At 39.7% G+C, this 16721-nt stretch overlaps 1 protein-coding gene across 1 annotated transcript in view; it reads right to left on the reverse strand.

Moving 5' to 3' along the window:
- LOC146609223 (CCR4-NOT transcription complex subunit 3-like) overlaps window positions 1-13763 on the reverse strand; it is a 40635-nt gene extending 26872 nt beyond the window's left edge. Inside the window, exons 1-2 of the mRNA XM_085346348.1 lie at window positions 13628-13763; window positions 6259-6321 (exon numbers count right to left, since the gene is read on the reverse strand). Coding sequence (XP_085202474.1) covers window positions 6259-6283 — 25 coding nt within the window. The 5' untranslated portion in view covers window positions 6284-6321; window positions 13628-13763. The remainder of the gene's footprint in view (window positions 1-6258; window positions 6322-13627) is intronic.
- Window positions 13764-16721: the final 2958 nt, after the last annotated feature.

Raw genomic sequence — 16721 nt, forward strand, 5'->3', positions numbered from 1 at the left:
CTCCCTTCTGTGGTCGCATGGATTAGCTCGTGGCTATCAAATGTAAACAGGAAAATGCTTGCAGTCTAATTTTAACATTTCTGACCTGGACCACATCAGCCTAGTCATTCTGCTTTTTACATACCGCAGAGGAATGTCAATGTAAGTCCTGGAGTGGAAAATCATGATATGCTCACCCGTATCTCATCCAATTACAGCTTTATGTCATGGTTTACTTGGTCAGGGAAAATCAAGATCATCATAAATGTACAGCCCAGTCTCATAGTAGAATTTTAAATACTATTACATATTTTCTGAACCTAACCATTTATGTTTTTAAAGTTTCAACAACAACATAAAATATCACAGGCCAAGTGTAGAATCTGGTCCCGTGAGAGACTCAAACTGTGGTCGCTGGTATGAGTGGTGAGATTCTTCACACCACCACCAACCCCTTCAGCCTCCAGCCCCAATATTCACTTTTTCCCATTTAAAAGTGGAAAATATTCATTTAGTGTACACATGACACCAGCCAGACAAACAGCTGTGTTCAGGAAAACAAAAATAAGGATGGGAAAATTTGTTTCCAGAAACTAAAATCAGCAGATAAAGGGTGTGACTAGTTCACAGACTGTACTAAAATGCATGCACATGTGAAGTGAGGGAAAAAGGTCTGCCAAAAACCACCACACCTCCTAAACAGATATTCCCAACTTGTCATGTTTCACATGTATTTCCAGCAGCACCATGAACACACCATGATGCTCATTTGGTAAAGCGGTAGTTTGTACACAGCCTCAAAATGCAGAGTACAGAAACCAGCGGATGACATGACAGTGACAACCATGTTTTATGGACAGTGTTTGATCTCGGTACTCTCTGTGTCGGTTAAATTCTTTGCATAGATCTGCAAAACAGGGCGACTGTAAATCCCACATAAGGCAGATGATAAAGCAGGTTATGCACTGGGCATGTAACCTTGATAGGTTACTACTGCATGAGTGTGTAGCATCCTCATTTTTTCTGCCCGTCAACTGTGACATCTGATTTCTAAAACCCAGGGCAGAGATGGAAAATGCTCAGCTTTAAGAAAGAAAATGAGATTTCACAAGCAAGGGTGATGACTTGGAGTCTCTAGGAGCCAGCTTGCAACTTTAACTTTTTACCTTCATGGTATTTTCAGAGTTATAGACCCAAAATACATAAGAATGGAGGTGAAATTTGTCCAGTCCCAAGCCCAGATACACATGAGTGGTCGCTTGAGAGAAAGCACCCAGCACCGCCAAATCAAACATCCAGGGAGCCACCGAAAGTACCTTCCTCCTATTCTCCCTCGTGTTTTTGATCCTTCATAAGCCCATAAATACAGGGCATATCAGCGTGAAATTTTGCAAGCTAAAAATATGTTTACACTAACTCCAAATGCTACAATCACATTTTTGTTTAGCAGGATCTTTTACTATAACCAGCTTGGGACATATCAATATTATGGAAAATAGCAGATTTCCATTAGCACGGCTGCATGTATACCCAGGATATGAATGGAGCTCTGTGCTGGGTCCACCCCACCTCTCGCCCTACGACAGCTGGAAAAGGCTCAGGCACACCCACCACCCTGAACTAAATAAACAACAACTGCACTAATTTAATGTCTATGATGCAGAGTAACAGAAATAAGCACTGGTACCCTGGATGTTTGATCTGTTTTCTGATAAGTCACAAGAGAAAGCTATGACAGGTCTCCTTTCTCCTACATTTTTATACCAGACTGACATTGTAGCCGTAACTGCCTGAGAAATGAGTCAAAATGATTATATAAGAGTGATGTTTAAATATTTAAAAATTCCATAATTTTGACATATTTTCATAGTACGAAAGTAACATTTTGATTTCATACCCTTGTATTTCTAATCTCTTAAATACATCAGACTTTTATTTGATCCACTGTGTGTTTGCTAATGAAGATAACAGGAGTGATGAGGAAATAAGCAGCAACCAGTGAGGTCGAGAGAAACCCGCTGCTGTAGCCAAGTTGTGTGAACAAACTCCAGCTTGAGCCTGGCCTTAAACAGCCTTGATGTTAAGATACTGCCGTGGCTGTGTTATTTTTAGATGAAAGTCTACCTCCTCTGTAATAATACATTACAATTTGACAGAGCCGGGGCCGTGCTGGAGCTTGATCTTTTTTTACTCATGACAACATTTTAGGGGGATACGTATATGGGTTTTTGTTTTTAATGTGACAGCTGCTCAACCGGAGAACTCACGGGAATATCATGTGATAGGATGAGTGATGCTGAATCCTGTCAAAAAAGTGTTTTTTAGCCTGCGGCGACAAGCGTCGGCTGGAGAAACCCATCAAAGTTAAAGACATCGACGGGAGGGAGAAAAAAGCCTCGAGGTTTTTTGGTATTCACACAAAGGTCTGGGTTCAGGTTACAAGACTTGTTGTGGTGAGTGTCAGAATTTTATCCCAGCATTATCATCCAAGAGCTGTGAGTGTGGTAGTACTTGTTTAAATTTTCAAAATAAAAGTATAGAACAAAGAGCTTGACACATGCTCTAGTTTCTGTGAAAGTGTGTCAGCAGTGAGCAGACTTTTGCACAGATGTCTGCCGGCGTGCACGGATGCAATGTCACCCTGTGCACAAAAACAGGTAGAAACATTTTCACTAAACCAAAACAGGAAATGCAAAGAGACAGAAAAATTTATGAGGGAAATAAAAATGATTATACTGTGTGTATACACAGTTCACTCAAAAATTTAACGACAGCACTTTGACCCTGCATGTCAACATCAAGCCTGAAAATTTCCTTGCACACCAAAGTCAGTGATGTCAGTCAGTCAGCCAATGATGCCTTATTTCAGTTTCTATGGTTATTTACGAAGATTTGATGCAAAATGGATTTCTGACTCCAGATCCAAATCTTAAATACATAAAAATTCACAAAATTTGTTATTTTTATTTATTCAAATAACAAACCTTCCACACAACCTTCCTGGTGGAGGTAAAAATAGATAACATATGCAGTCAGGAAGGATGTGGAACTTTTAAAACAACGCCGTTCACCCCAAAATCAAATTTACATATCTTCCCTCTGGCTTGTATTGTAATTTATCCATTCAAATTACTTGGATGCGAGTTACCAAGCTTTGAATATATCAGCTGTAGAAATGCCTGCCTTCCTTTGAATAGAATCAAAATGGATGGCACTTAGCTTTAAAAAAAACAAAACAAAACCTTTGAGGTGAAAATAAATCATCATGACCTGGTTATTCAGAAAACTCCACAAGTTTCATGTAGGAACCTTCTTCTACCTGCAGTCGCCAAAATAAAAAGCTGCCTGACAACAAGCTTACATGGCAGTTCACGCTATCAGTGTTTAGACCTTGGCAAAATCTCATCGCTGATGGATACATACTTCCTCCTGCAAAGTAATAATGTGCATAAATGTAATTTTGAACTGTCTTTTTAAATTTTAGCTCTGCCCAAGACAAACTTGTACAGGCCGAATTAACTGTGAGAAACCTCAGCAGCTTTATAAAATGATCCACTAAGGATCTTTTTATCCTATCCTGCCCATTCTGTTACATCTAATAGACAGAGACAGCAGGTAGAGAACAGTTCCTACATGAAACTGCTCACAACAGGTTTTGTTTTCTGAGTAACTGGGTCGTGAGTTTCTCATATTAATTTTTTGGCACACTGAACTAACACCAAAAAGCTAAGCACCATCTAGTTTGATTTTATTTAAAAAGAAGTGTTGGTAACTCACATCAAAAATCATTTGAATTTTTACCCAGTGACTCTGTTTCTTACCCACGAACTCCTCTTGAGTAGATCTGGATAACTCACAGATCAAAATATTACCTTTTTATCTTATGTGCAGATTTTTCCTCCCAGGAATACATGTCAAATATAATTACCGTAATTGTCGGGCTATAAGCCGCTACTTTTTGCACAAGCTTTGAACCCTGTGGCTTTTAGTCAGGTGCGGCTTTTCTATGGATTGTCCATGATTTTTGTCATATCGTAAGACGATTTGTTTTATTTGTTCCGCTATTGTACGGCACTACGTTGCCTGGCGGAAGGGCATGTGATCGGACACACATCGGGGTTCAAGAGTAGTATGTTGGTCACATGTCCATCCGCCAGGCAACATAGTGCTGTACAAGTAGCGCGAAAAACAAACTTCAAAGTAGCGCTACACGTTCAGCGGGAGGCGTGGATGACAAGCGGCCATAAACTTGCGAAAAGCAAGTTATGCCCAACTCCACCGGTGGATTCTGACAGCGTGGAAAAGTGTGAAAACATCCATGATCACCAACGGATTTCAAAGGGCTGGACTGCTGCATGATGAAGAGGAGGACACCGCCACGGCCCTTCAGAGGGTGTTCGACTCTGACACTGACAACGAGGATTTCTTTGGTTTTGAAAGTGACAACGAAGGAAAGGAGCTGAGAGTGGATGACGAAGCCATCCTGAGCCTGTTCATATCCGACACTGGGGAAGATGGTGGTGAATGACTGACTTTTCTTCTTGTTAAAGCCGTGTCGCTGCACCTGAGCCGAAAAGGTAGTCCGAATCTATTTTTCTGGTGTGCTGTAGGTTATTGTTATGTACTACATTTGTTACTCATTTATGAAGCACAGTACATGTTTCGTACTTGTAATTACCGCTACTTGTACATATACCTAAAAAGTTATGCAAATATGTACCCATAACTTGTTTTTCAAAATAATTAATAAAAGGCGTGTGTCTCCAAACAGCCATCTCTTTCCTGACAATTCCCTTTGTGCATATTCTCTTACATATGATAAGTCAACATTGAAACACCTGCGGCTTTTAGTCAGGTGCGGCTAATGTATGTACAAAACAGGATTTTCCCCTGATTTTAGCTTGTGCGGCTAATATACAGGTGCGCTCTGTAGTCCGGGAAATACGGTACCTATCAACGTAGTGGTACATATATAAGAGAAAATAAAGTAAAGCAGAGTGAAACCCTATTTAAGAAGATCGATATCAATGTGCTTGAAGGTTTTCTGTCCTTATCATCAAGTTATGTTTGGAATCCATGTTCGGATTGCACAAACTCAACAGAAAATGTGCATTCACACTTCAAAGAGACCCGACTTTGTAAAGTGGTTAGTTCTGATGTACAGTGGAGGGCAATCTGAAACTGTCAGGCCATCTGATTTAAGCAGGCAAACACATAAAAAGCACCTGAGAGGAGAATGAGCTATGTAGGTAATTTTACTGGAGGGCAGGAAAGAATCCAGTCTGACTCCAGACTAAAGAAACAGAAAGAAGCTAAAATGACAAACTTTGGCAAAATGTAGCAGTCTTTGCACACAAAGCAAATGGCCTAGATCTTGGTTCCACTTACCTCTTACCCGTGACTTCAGTGGAAATTTCAGATTCAGGCACAGACTAATTCATGTTCTACACAGTTCTTACAAGTTCATAGAAATTTCTGTTCAATTAGAACCAAATATTTGAGTTGATGATTATAATTTTTATACAGTTGTTGTAATTTGTGTTTTAACTATTTTTTTAAACGATGTTTTATTACAAAACAAAACATCCATCAAAAAATTGTCCTCTGTTTTTTTTCAGGCTACTTAAATTTATTTTGGGCTATCAAAAACTGAAGAGTGTCTGCCCGAAGGGCTACCAGGGATTTTGAAATTTTGCGAGCCCTGTGCACATTAAACCAATCATCTGATGCTCCCGTATTTTCTTCTGTGCTTTTATTTGACACAGAACAAAGCAGGTAAATCTCCCATGCTTTAGTTAAAGTTAGAAAACCAAAACCAGATTTGTTTTAGCTTGCATGTGAAGCCAAACATTTCTAACCTGGCAGGATGAACACTTACGTAACTCCACAAACAAGCTGCTTGTGAACACATGTGACTTTTGTTTACAAGCCCTGGCTCTCTTTTAAACAAGCACTGTGACGTAATTAAGGAAATAAACCAAAGAAAATTTTCCACTTTTGGTCGCAAAACAAACTGCTTGCCAACGAAGCAGGTATAGGTGTGCTCGTGCACTATTTATCTTTTTCCGGTCAGAGTGACACATGGGCGGAGTTTATCACAGACAAAACATCAGGGGACTTTCCAACAGCAACACACATAACACAAACTCTTCATTGAGATCAAATGAGATCTTTATTGTAATTTGTGGTTAACCTAATCCACCTGGCACCTGATCATCTCACTAATGCCCTTTTACACATGCACATGCATGCACACACACACTCAGGCAGAAATCTCACCTTGGAGTTTCCTTTTATCGGCCATGACTGATGACTAGGATGATGTCTTCATGCCTTCTTTCACTGCAGGGAAAAAAAACAGGAGTCTGCATTAATAAATCCCAGGATAGGTGTCACAGAGAAAGACTAAGAATATAAAAATGAAAGGAAGCAGGATGCAGAGCGATGATGACTTGTGGAAAGATGGATGGATTGAGGACAGAGGGAGAAATGTGGACACAACTGTCCTCATTAGCTTCTAAAATTCAGTTTGGTTCTCCAGTGAGAACCTTTGGTGAGGAAGCTTCTTTAAAGGAAGCAAAAGTCGAAATGTTTCTGTGGGTGGAAGGATCATTAAAAGTTCCCAGTGCCTTTGTTTGTGATTTCTGAGGGTGTCTCACCCAGTGACTGAGGTGTTTACTTACATATGGCTCTGGCTCTATGCTGTTGTAATTATGACTACTGTACAGGTCTCCAGCTGGGAAGCATCACTCCAATCCTGACTCAAAAAGCTGGATTAAGTATCAGTAAAAATGTGCTAATCTATTCAATTCAGTTCTATGTTGCTCTGCGTTTGCCTCACCATGTGTCAGCAGCAGTGCACCAGTTGTTAGCACGAGAGCAAAAGGAGCACGGAGGAAGCTGCAAGCAAAGTGTCGGCAGTCTCGAGGTATTTCACACCTGTGATGCCAACAGCTTCTCTTTGTATGTTTGTAATAGTTTGTGACTTTACTGTAAATTGTGGTTCTCTTTCTTCTTTTGTTGCCCTGCTGAAAAACTGTGTTTTTGTTGGCAGCACACTGAATTCCCGCCACTTTTCTGCAGCTGAAAATCAAAAAAAGCAACAACAAAGTTGACAGCCGCCATTCCAGGGCAGACCTTTTGATTCAATCTGACTCAGCAGTGATACCTAACACTGCTGCGCTGAGCAGATCAGATAGAGGTGAGCAGGTACGACAGGTATGGCAGAAAAGCCGTTTATGAATATAAGTGGCTTCATCAAAAGCTTGCTTTGAGCACGTGGCCTCCAAGGTTTTCATAGCAGAGAGACACCAAAGTCATTCCTCACATTTCTTCTTCTTAAACTCAACTGATGACGACTTCATTAAAACATACAGCGATTAAAACAAAAATCTAATATTTCCAATAATAAGAGCCTAATTTCAATCACAGTTTGATAAAACAATTAGTTTTATAATGAACGGTTGCTACAAAGCTCTCGTTTTATCTTATATTATGAACCAAAGGCACCCATTGCCTTCACAGCAATGCTGTAAACAGCGGATCATCCAGTCCCCACCGCCTCCACCTCTGAAATAAATTAAATTAACTAACTAAATAAATAATACAGATTACAATTACTGGAAAAACTAAACCATAAGATGTGGACTTTTGCCATAACCGAGCAGCCCTAAAGTACTTCTGCATGCAGTTACAGTTGCAGGTGGCCTGTGTAGATAAAAATGTTTGGAAAGTAGAGCTCATCAGTCAGCACAAGAATAAATATAATACCAGCTGCAGGCCTTCAGAGACAGTTTACTGTAAATATAAACCTGGCATTAAGGTATTTTGTAATTTCATACTGTCATAGTACTATGGAAGGTCATTTAGGGTTCCAGGTGATTCGAGATACAACTGACTGCAGATAAATGATCTCAATGCCTCCAGGTGGATCGCACTTACTTGAAATGCCAATACAATGTAATTACTGCACATTTGTTTTTATGAATTTATTTTTCTTTCTGTCAGATAAATACAATCTTAATCAGCCCAGTACTGATGTTTTATTCATGCTGTGGAATCGTAATTTAACTCTACTTCTGCCCCTTGATAACATAATATTGTGTGAGAACCTGTTTTGACTACAGCTGCACTAAAACACTAAAAGCAACTCAAAGCATAATGCAGGAACAGAGGTCTGATTAAGAACATCATCTCAGTGCCTCTCTCTGGTTACATACACTAACAATTAAGTTTGCTTTAAGGGTTTATATATGACAAAGTCATTAAGTCAACTGTCAGTAATTAAAGGCATTTATATACATTCACAAGTGAGTGAACAGTGAGCGAGTTTCTTTAAGCTCATTAAAGCAATCATCACCATCATTGTTTGTTAATATCGGCAGGGGGAAAATGCAATCAGCGAGAACTAATTTGACTGCAAATTGGCACAAGCCAGAGGAGCACTTAATCAGCTGCAGAAGTTCAGATTTGATACCCAATCTGTCGATGAAGGACGAGCATTATGTGCTATTATTCATCATTACTGATCGCACAACAGGTCAGCCTCATGGTCACTACCGAAACAATGCTGTTTTTTGTTAGGGATTCACCAGCACCAGTGGCCAGTGTTTACATAACAGTTTCATTAGATGGCTCTGTGTTCAATGATTTATCATTATGCAGATTTATTTTTGTCCCTGCAAAACAACCAACGGTCCTGTCCATGAGCTCTCCTCATGTAACTTCTCCTGGCATCTCCACACGGTCGGATATCCCCGTGCTGGTACTGTTCCCAGATCGCCAAAACTAATGTCCCAGGTTCAACACTGCCAGTGACCGAGCTCATTGTTGTGATGTCATAGTTTTGCACCATCACACCACATACCAAACCGCAACTCCATAACTGTAACTACAAACACAATTTAAACCTAAATGCCTGCTTTCTCTGACTTTTGTGGACACTAGCAGATTATTTTTCCACATCTCAAAACTATGACATTATAGCAATATGATTGATCATTTGCAATGTTAAACCTGGACAAATATAGTCCATGTTATATAGCACCAACACGGGAACATCAGACACAGCAAAGCTTCCTGTGATGCCGTGTCTCGCTGGAGGAGCTGGACAACCTGCACACACCTGAATGGTTGCAGTTACTGCCTCATGCTACCAGCAGGAACAAAAACCCTTAAAAGTTGGGAGGGCTAAGCAGAGAGCAATGGTCTGCCATCAACACCTGCTTAAACCATTCCCTTTTTGGGGGTCGTCTTGATGTTGATGCCCCAGTGCACCTGTTGTCACTTAGATTTGTACTAAAGCAGCTGAAATGGATTCCTGGTGGTTTATGCTTCCTAATTGGACGGACTGACATCACTGAAGTTTAACTTACTTTATGTAAAACCGGGCTGCTCAAGTTTTCCCTCGATTTTAAAAGCAGCCAGCGAGAACAATAATGTCTTCAATGCTGATAGTAAATTTTCTGGATTTATTAATTAATTATTATAAGCCAATCGATAGACAACTGTAAGTCTGAGATATTGGAACCATTTAAGCACTAAGGTAACACAGTGAGTCAAACTCCAAGAGCCAAAAATGTTATAATTATGATAATAAATGTTTAGACTTGGAGTGAAACAGAAAACAAATAAATTTCTTTTCTATTTTCTAGCAGGTTAAGAAGCCAAAACCTTATGATAAGCAGCATAATCGAAAAAAGCCACACACAGATGAATATAGATCCTGAAATATTTCAATTCTAACTTCAAAGACATAAGAGCTGCTTCGTTGATTGGACACCCATCAAATTGAGAAGATGATCCTCATGCCTCAGAAAGCGACCAAAGTACACTTAACAAAGTCAAGTAAGGACAGGCGGTGCAGACATGTTATTAATGAGCAGCCTGAGGTGAGGCTGAGAAGATGCTGTGTCAGCTTTAAGGCGCAAACAAGCAGCACGCCACTTGTCAGGTTCAGACACGGGCCATTAAAGAAAGGCATATGTGACGACGCCGGCACCGCTACTGCTTGTGATGCTCTTTTGACACATAAGCTGAGTGAAACTAAGAGCTACAGAAAAAACATTTACATTTTTATTTGTGTTGCAGGAAGTGTGTCCGAGACAAGAAGTGATGCAGCAGGTTTGACCCCTGTTCTTAAAATGCAAATTAGGAGGAGATGAACATTTAATCACAATCAAAAACAAAAATGGCTCCTTTGCATTGGATCTTGTTTCAATTTACTTTTTAAAGGTGCACCACACAAGATTTTTTTCTCTTTGCATGTTTCTGTTTGTGGAGTACCATCTGACACCTTTTACTGTTCTGTCAGGTAGGTAGCATGCATTCTTCTAACTCTTTGGTTAATGATGATTAGCAAATGTTCCCTGGCAGTAGCATTGCATGGTAAAAATGCATGCAGCCTACCTTTTTCCATTTTCAGTAGGCTTCAAACACCTTGCCTGTGGCTATCTGCTGATACAGGGTACTGATCCAGTAGCAGAGTTATATTAATAAGCTCCATCTCAGAGGAAGAGACTGCAAGTCATTCTTTTTGTTCAAGACAACAGCTGAAGTGAAAAAATTCTAATTGAGTTGAGCCGCTTTATGTTACCCTACGTGTAATAAAAGCTTTCTAACCATTGTGAAACCAAACCAACATCACTCTAGTTTCAACATGATATAATGACCAAACATAAGAGTGAAAGATTGAAGCCAATGCATCAACTCAGCTGAACTTTTCAGTCACATCAGCTTACTTTAACCACAGTCTGCAGTTAAATAAAAAAGGTTTTGCAAACATACAAAGAAAAGCTGCGGTGTACCAGCCATGAAACACCACCGAACTGCTGCTGCTGCTTTGTTAGCCTCCTCCATGCTACGTAAGCTCTGTCACTAGCAGCTACTGTCATGCACTGAAGTAAATACAGAACCACACAGAACTGAAGTGAATGCATCAGCCATCACTGACATCAGATCCAGCTGTTATAGTCAGGATCAAATCAATACCCAGTCGGCCCATCCCTAACTCCAACCCCACCAACTGGTGATCGTTCTACTAATCTGGAGATCCACCGCAAGCTGAAGCATCGCTAATCAGAACCCGAAGCAAGTGAACAACTGGTGCTCCTACTCTGAGCTCACAGAGGCTATAGAGCAGAACACGATCAACTGCTACCAGCTGCAGTCCAAGTCCATCCACGGGATGAGGAACTCATTGAAGAGGCAGCCAATATCACTATTTATTGTCTCAAAGGACACATTAGTAATCAACTGACATGACTTTTTCATGGACGATACAGATAATTAACAACCAAGACTGACCACCAGTATTTGGTACATTATTACATTTGCAGTACAAAACATAAAAACTTTGCAGTCAATATTTGGATATCTGGAAAATGTAAAAAAACATGGTAATGGTAAATGGCCTGTATTTGTATAGCGCTTGTAAAATGTTTTTAAAGATGGCTGTCTATGGTTACCACATGATGACAGAAGACTTCTTACAGCTGTTTTAACCTTCTGCAATGACAGCCTATAACATAACCTATGCTGACGCGCCTGCAGGCATTCATGCTTGTATGTGGTGCATTACACGTTAATTACCTTGTGGTTGTGTCCTGGTATTTTAGATGCAGTGCCAGCCTTGATAGAAAAAAATGCTGGGACTTTTGTGATGGGTTTTTTTTCTACAGGCAAACATATTTGACCCTCAACTTTTTCAACTTCTTTGTACATTCCCTCACATCCCTCCCTCCTGAAACTGCTGACATCTGAGAGTCCTTACATTGAGGCTATGATTATTATAATCTCGCCGATTTATTTAAAAACTGCAACACAAAAGTAGCTGAAATGCAAAGGAGGAGTCCAAGGTACTGAACAGGCCAATTACAGTAGCTGTGGGCTGTGTCAACATGATATGTAATTATGTTTCTAAGTAGGTGCACATATAGGTTATAGAGGTCTCTGCAGCATAGGTTTACTACAGATGTACTGATCCCCAGTTACAAGGGAGAAATCTATGGATTCACAAAGGCCACACTTTGTTTCATCATTGTTCACTCATTCAAGGCATGGAGCACATGTCCTATACAATTTTATTTTATGTTCCTGTCCTGTGGCTAAAGTGAGACTATCAGAGATTTGCACACCTTTAGTTTTTGAGTTTAGATGCCGAGTGATACAAGGCACATAGAGGTAAATGCCAAGAAAAAAAACAAACGGCACTGTCATCACCTTTTACATCCCGATAAACTTCCAGAGTGGAAAAAAAGTATTTCTCCAGAGGGTTTATTATCCATGTGTGGACCCAAAGGCCATTTTATGTGAAGAAGGCCTTTAGCTTTAATCATGACTGGTACACACAGTACCTTATTTGAACCACTGATTTAAAAACAAAAAATGTGTGATATGCTTTACCAGCTGCAAAACAAATGAACCAAGCGGTTAAAAAATAAAATCATTTTGTTGCAGCACTGGAAGAAGGGAATTTCCATTGGAGGTGGATAAAACCTCTTTGAGAAACTGCCAAACGCTTGTCACTGTATAAACAAAAATTTTAAAAAAGGACTCCAGGTGACTCCGGCATGCAAAGCCAGGGTTTTCCTGCATAAGACAAATTTTGCTACCCCCTCAAAAAGAGACCCCCCCTGCGTAAAGTACATTATTGCCTATGAAATGGCCAGAAAAACAAGTTAAAAAACACTTGTGTGATTTGTGACTTTGTCTTCTGGTTATCAGCTTTTCCTTGTTTTGTTTATTATGTATGCTGCGTATTTTTAGTTTAATCTACACTTTGATCATTCCACTTCTGTATGTCTGCCAAAGCATTCTGTAAACTGTGTTTTTTTTTTAAAGGTGCAGCATAAATAAAATTGTATTCTATTTCTGTGATGACAAGTTATGTAGGAAGTTCAACTTTCAGGGTTTGGGATTAATAGGTGATTGAAGCCTTTGTGGTGCTGTTGAACTTTGTATGCTTGCTAAAGGTAATCTCACATTAAACCACCTTAGCTAACTAAACTCCCAGCTGTGTGTACTTATTTGCTAACTCTTTGTCCTCTACTCGGTTTCTGGGATCAAAACTTTTGCGGGAAACCTGGACTCCGACTTAAAAGAGCCTCACTGTTTAGTAACTGAGTCCTAGTCTGAATAACAGAACTACAATAAAGAAACACTGTCAAATAAGCTCCAGCATTAGTTTTACACACATCTGCACACATCTGGAGACAGCCCCTTCCTGTCCACACTGAACTAAGTTTGGACCAACAGAGGACGCCTAGCCTTTTATGACCGTGTCTGACAGCCGGGCTGCTCTTTGAGAGGCTTTGAGCAGACACCCAGGTGGCGTTTGTGCACCGAGGGAGTAGTATTTGTTAGCCCGGGATGTTTACAAACAATGCGGGCATCATTACTCTGAGAGCAGCTCCAGCCCAGCACATACACTTCAAAACAAACTCAACTTCGCGTTACACACCGCGGCTCGGCAGAGGAAGTTCCGACTCTAATGCAAACGCGCACACTTGAAGTTGTTGGCAGTACCGAGAGCTGCAGCTTCCCACTGGCTGCGCTATTTGATGTGGGAGACACAATTTGGAGAGGGGGGAGAGAGAAAATAGGGGGAAGGCACACAAATTCATCACTTCTGGCTCGACCGTCACTTTACCTGGATTTTTCCGAGGTGCGAGTGCTTTCCTCAGTCGCCACACTCCGCTAAATCTTCAGCGATTCACCACGAAGGGTTATTTCCTTTAAAAAAAAATGTCAATTCTTCTCGCTAAACAATCACTCCGCACATCCAAGATGGCTACCAGGAACACCTCCTCCTCCGATGCCCTGTTGGACAAGAGTTCCGCCTAGCTCGACTGTGATTGGGCACCGAAGGCGGCTCCCGCGCTTCTATTCGGTGAAACCGGTTGTCAGTCCAAACAGGCTGGTTTTACTACTTCCAGCGTAGCTCCCGCTCTGATTGGCCCGCTCAGAAAGGTTAAAGGGTAAACTGAGTTTACGACCTCCCCCCGCCCCCTCAGACACTAAACGCACCCCCTGTGTGCCGCAATGTATTGTGGGAAATGAAGTTTGTGCAGTTGTCATTTATTTTATATTTTTCTATTTTGAACGCCATGACAGTAAACGTTTATTATAATGTTGTTTTTCTGCTAAAAGCTAAAAGAGTAGTTTATAATAGATAAATACATAAATATAAACGTATACAAGCTGTTTATTTTAGTGGGTACAAGTTTGAATATTTTGCATAATTCAACGCTTAGTCAATGCTTAGTCAAAAAACTGAGACCTCTTTGCATATTGCAAATAACAATTTAATGAATGGCATTATTACATACAGTACTGTGCAAAAGTCTTGAGCCATGCTGTCATGCTGAAAATGAAGCTGTTCCCAGCTGCTTTCACAGTTATTACAATATCACCTGTTTTCATAGGATCTTCAACAAACCAGCTGAAATGAAGCTCCAAACCATCACAGAGCTTCCACCAGGTTGTACAGATGCCCATAGCCACAACTCTCCTGTGACCTCCCATGTACTCCTGCAAATATTGATAACAAATTGTAGCCAAACCTTCAAAATTGGATTCAGCACTACTTTAGACCAGTTGCCTTTAATGTGCATTCGAGTTATTGTGTAATTTGGCATACCTCAGCCTTTTCCCCCCTCCTTTGCTAAGAATGGCTTCCTGACAGCCATTTTCCACTGAGACCATTTCTTTAGTGAACAGTAGACATAACTGAAAAGTCAGATGCATCTCTCAGGTCTTTGCTGGATGTTTGCTGTCATTTTGGAAGGATTCAAGTAAAGAAATGGGAACAAATTGTGTGTTTTTGCAACAGGGTGCAAGTTACAAAGTGTCTAAGACACAATTTAAAATGGGATCTTTGCGTGTAGACAAAACTGAACTATTTCTTGAGTTTGGTGCCTTTTTATGCTTGAATGGCTCATAGATCAGTGCAGTGGTTCCCAAACTTTTTTTTGCCAGGCCCCCTTTGTTTTACAAGAAAAATGTTAAACACACACACGCACGCACGAACACATCCTCCAACCACACGCACCCATATTTTGCTCCATTGCGGTTTATTTCACACCTCAAACATTTTGCAAACAATTAAGCAAATACAAGTAGCCTAATCTGCAATAAATTACAGGTAGTAATGAAATAAACTACTAAATCTTTTACGCTACCTCCGCACCTACACGGGTATTTTTGAAAACGCAGCTGTTTCGTCCACACGTAAACGGCGTTTGGAATCAACGAAAACAGATTTTTTTTAAAACTCCTTTTTTGCGTTTACGTGTGGACGAGGAATACAGAGTTCGTCACGTAACGTCAAAGGTATGTGCCTTTTTTTCACGTCACGCTGTGCTCCACGTTATTGTTTAGATGAGATGAATTGCAGAATGGCAGATAGAAACAAAAATACTGTTAATCTGACTATCTTCAGGTTTTACACGCTTATACACACGCAGTTACAGTCAGAGGCGTCATTTTGGGAAAAAAAAAAAAAAGCAAGCCTTCTTCAGTTTGCATAATGACTGAAACTAGCCCACTGGTGAACAACGGGCTGTGAGGTCAGTTTCATCATTAGATTAGTGAAAAAATAAAATAAATAAAATTACAAGCAAATCCCAAATGATGTGGAGCATAAAATAGACCTATAATAAACGCATATGTAATATATACATTTAGATGTACATGAAAAAAAAACTGGGAAAAGATTTTTATGTTTTGAGCCCGGATCAATATTAAATGTTTTGGATCCCATTGATCCCTAATAACAATTTCTCTTTATTAATGAACTAATTCCCCAAATTCTTCCACTGGAGGGCGCTAGAGTCTGCAAGTCTAATTTTTCTTTTTTTAGATAACATGTTTTTAGCAAAACATTTAAGTCTAATTTGATTTCTTTAGCTCTTAATGACTTTGTTTGTAAACACTGAGCTCAGCACGTTGTCACTTTGTCAGCCTCATTACATCAAATGAGTCAGAGTCAGGAAAACAATACATTAATACATTTAAGGTTATTTAATCTATTGTACAGTATTGCATTTTACATGTTATGTTATCAGAATTGAAAAAAGAAAAAAAATTCACATCACCGTTAATACTTTCACATTTAACTTAAACAACTTTTGTATGAAACACATCAATGAATAAAGTTTTTTTAATGAAACATCAAAAATCCATGTACATCATTTCAGTGCAAAAGGAAAAATCAAACACTAAGCCAAAAATAAAGATAATAAATATTTCTCTCTTATATAACAAAACTTTGAGGCACATTTACTCGAACTTCTGTCTCTTATACCTGCTCTATAAAATATCTGCAGGTACTGATGAATCAGACGGTTCCCTCAAGAAAATTATAATACCTCAGAGATGAGTTATTATAATTAACAACATATGCGCTCTCTCTTTTTAATTCTTCAGTTAATTTTTAGGGTAAAGCAAAAAAAACAAAAACAAAAAAACCCCCCAAAAAACAAGTACTTCAGTCTTCAGTGTGAAACACTGTCATAGCTCAGAGGAGTAAAAAACTACTCTCAACTGTAATAGCTGCACAAGGAAAAACAAACAAAAACATAAATAAAGCAGTTCAATGAAAATAAATAAATAAATCAGAATATGCCCTGTAATTTGGCATTTAATCTTCTCACATCCTATTATATATTCTGACTTTAAGAAAAATGAGAACAAAGTGCAGAAAGCTCCCACCAGCTGGTCCTGCTGCCCGCCTCGTTCCGCTC

Source organism: Diplotaxodon limnothrissa, linkage group LG22 (genome assembly GCF_057381915.1).
Source record: "Diplotaxodon limnothrissa isolate DT_005_m linkage group LG22, D_limnothrissa_male_GT1.1, whole genome shotgun sequence".
NCBI lineage: Eukaryota > Metazoa > Chordata > Actinopteri > Cichliformes > Cichlidae > Diplotaxodon > Diplotaxodon limnothrissa.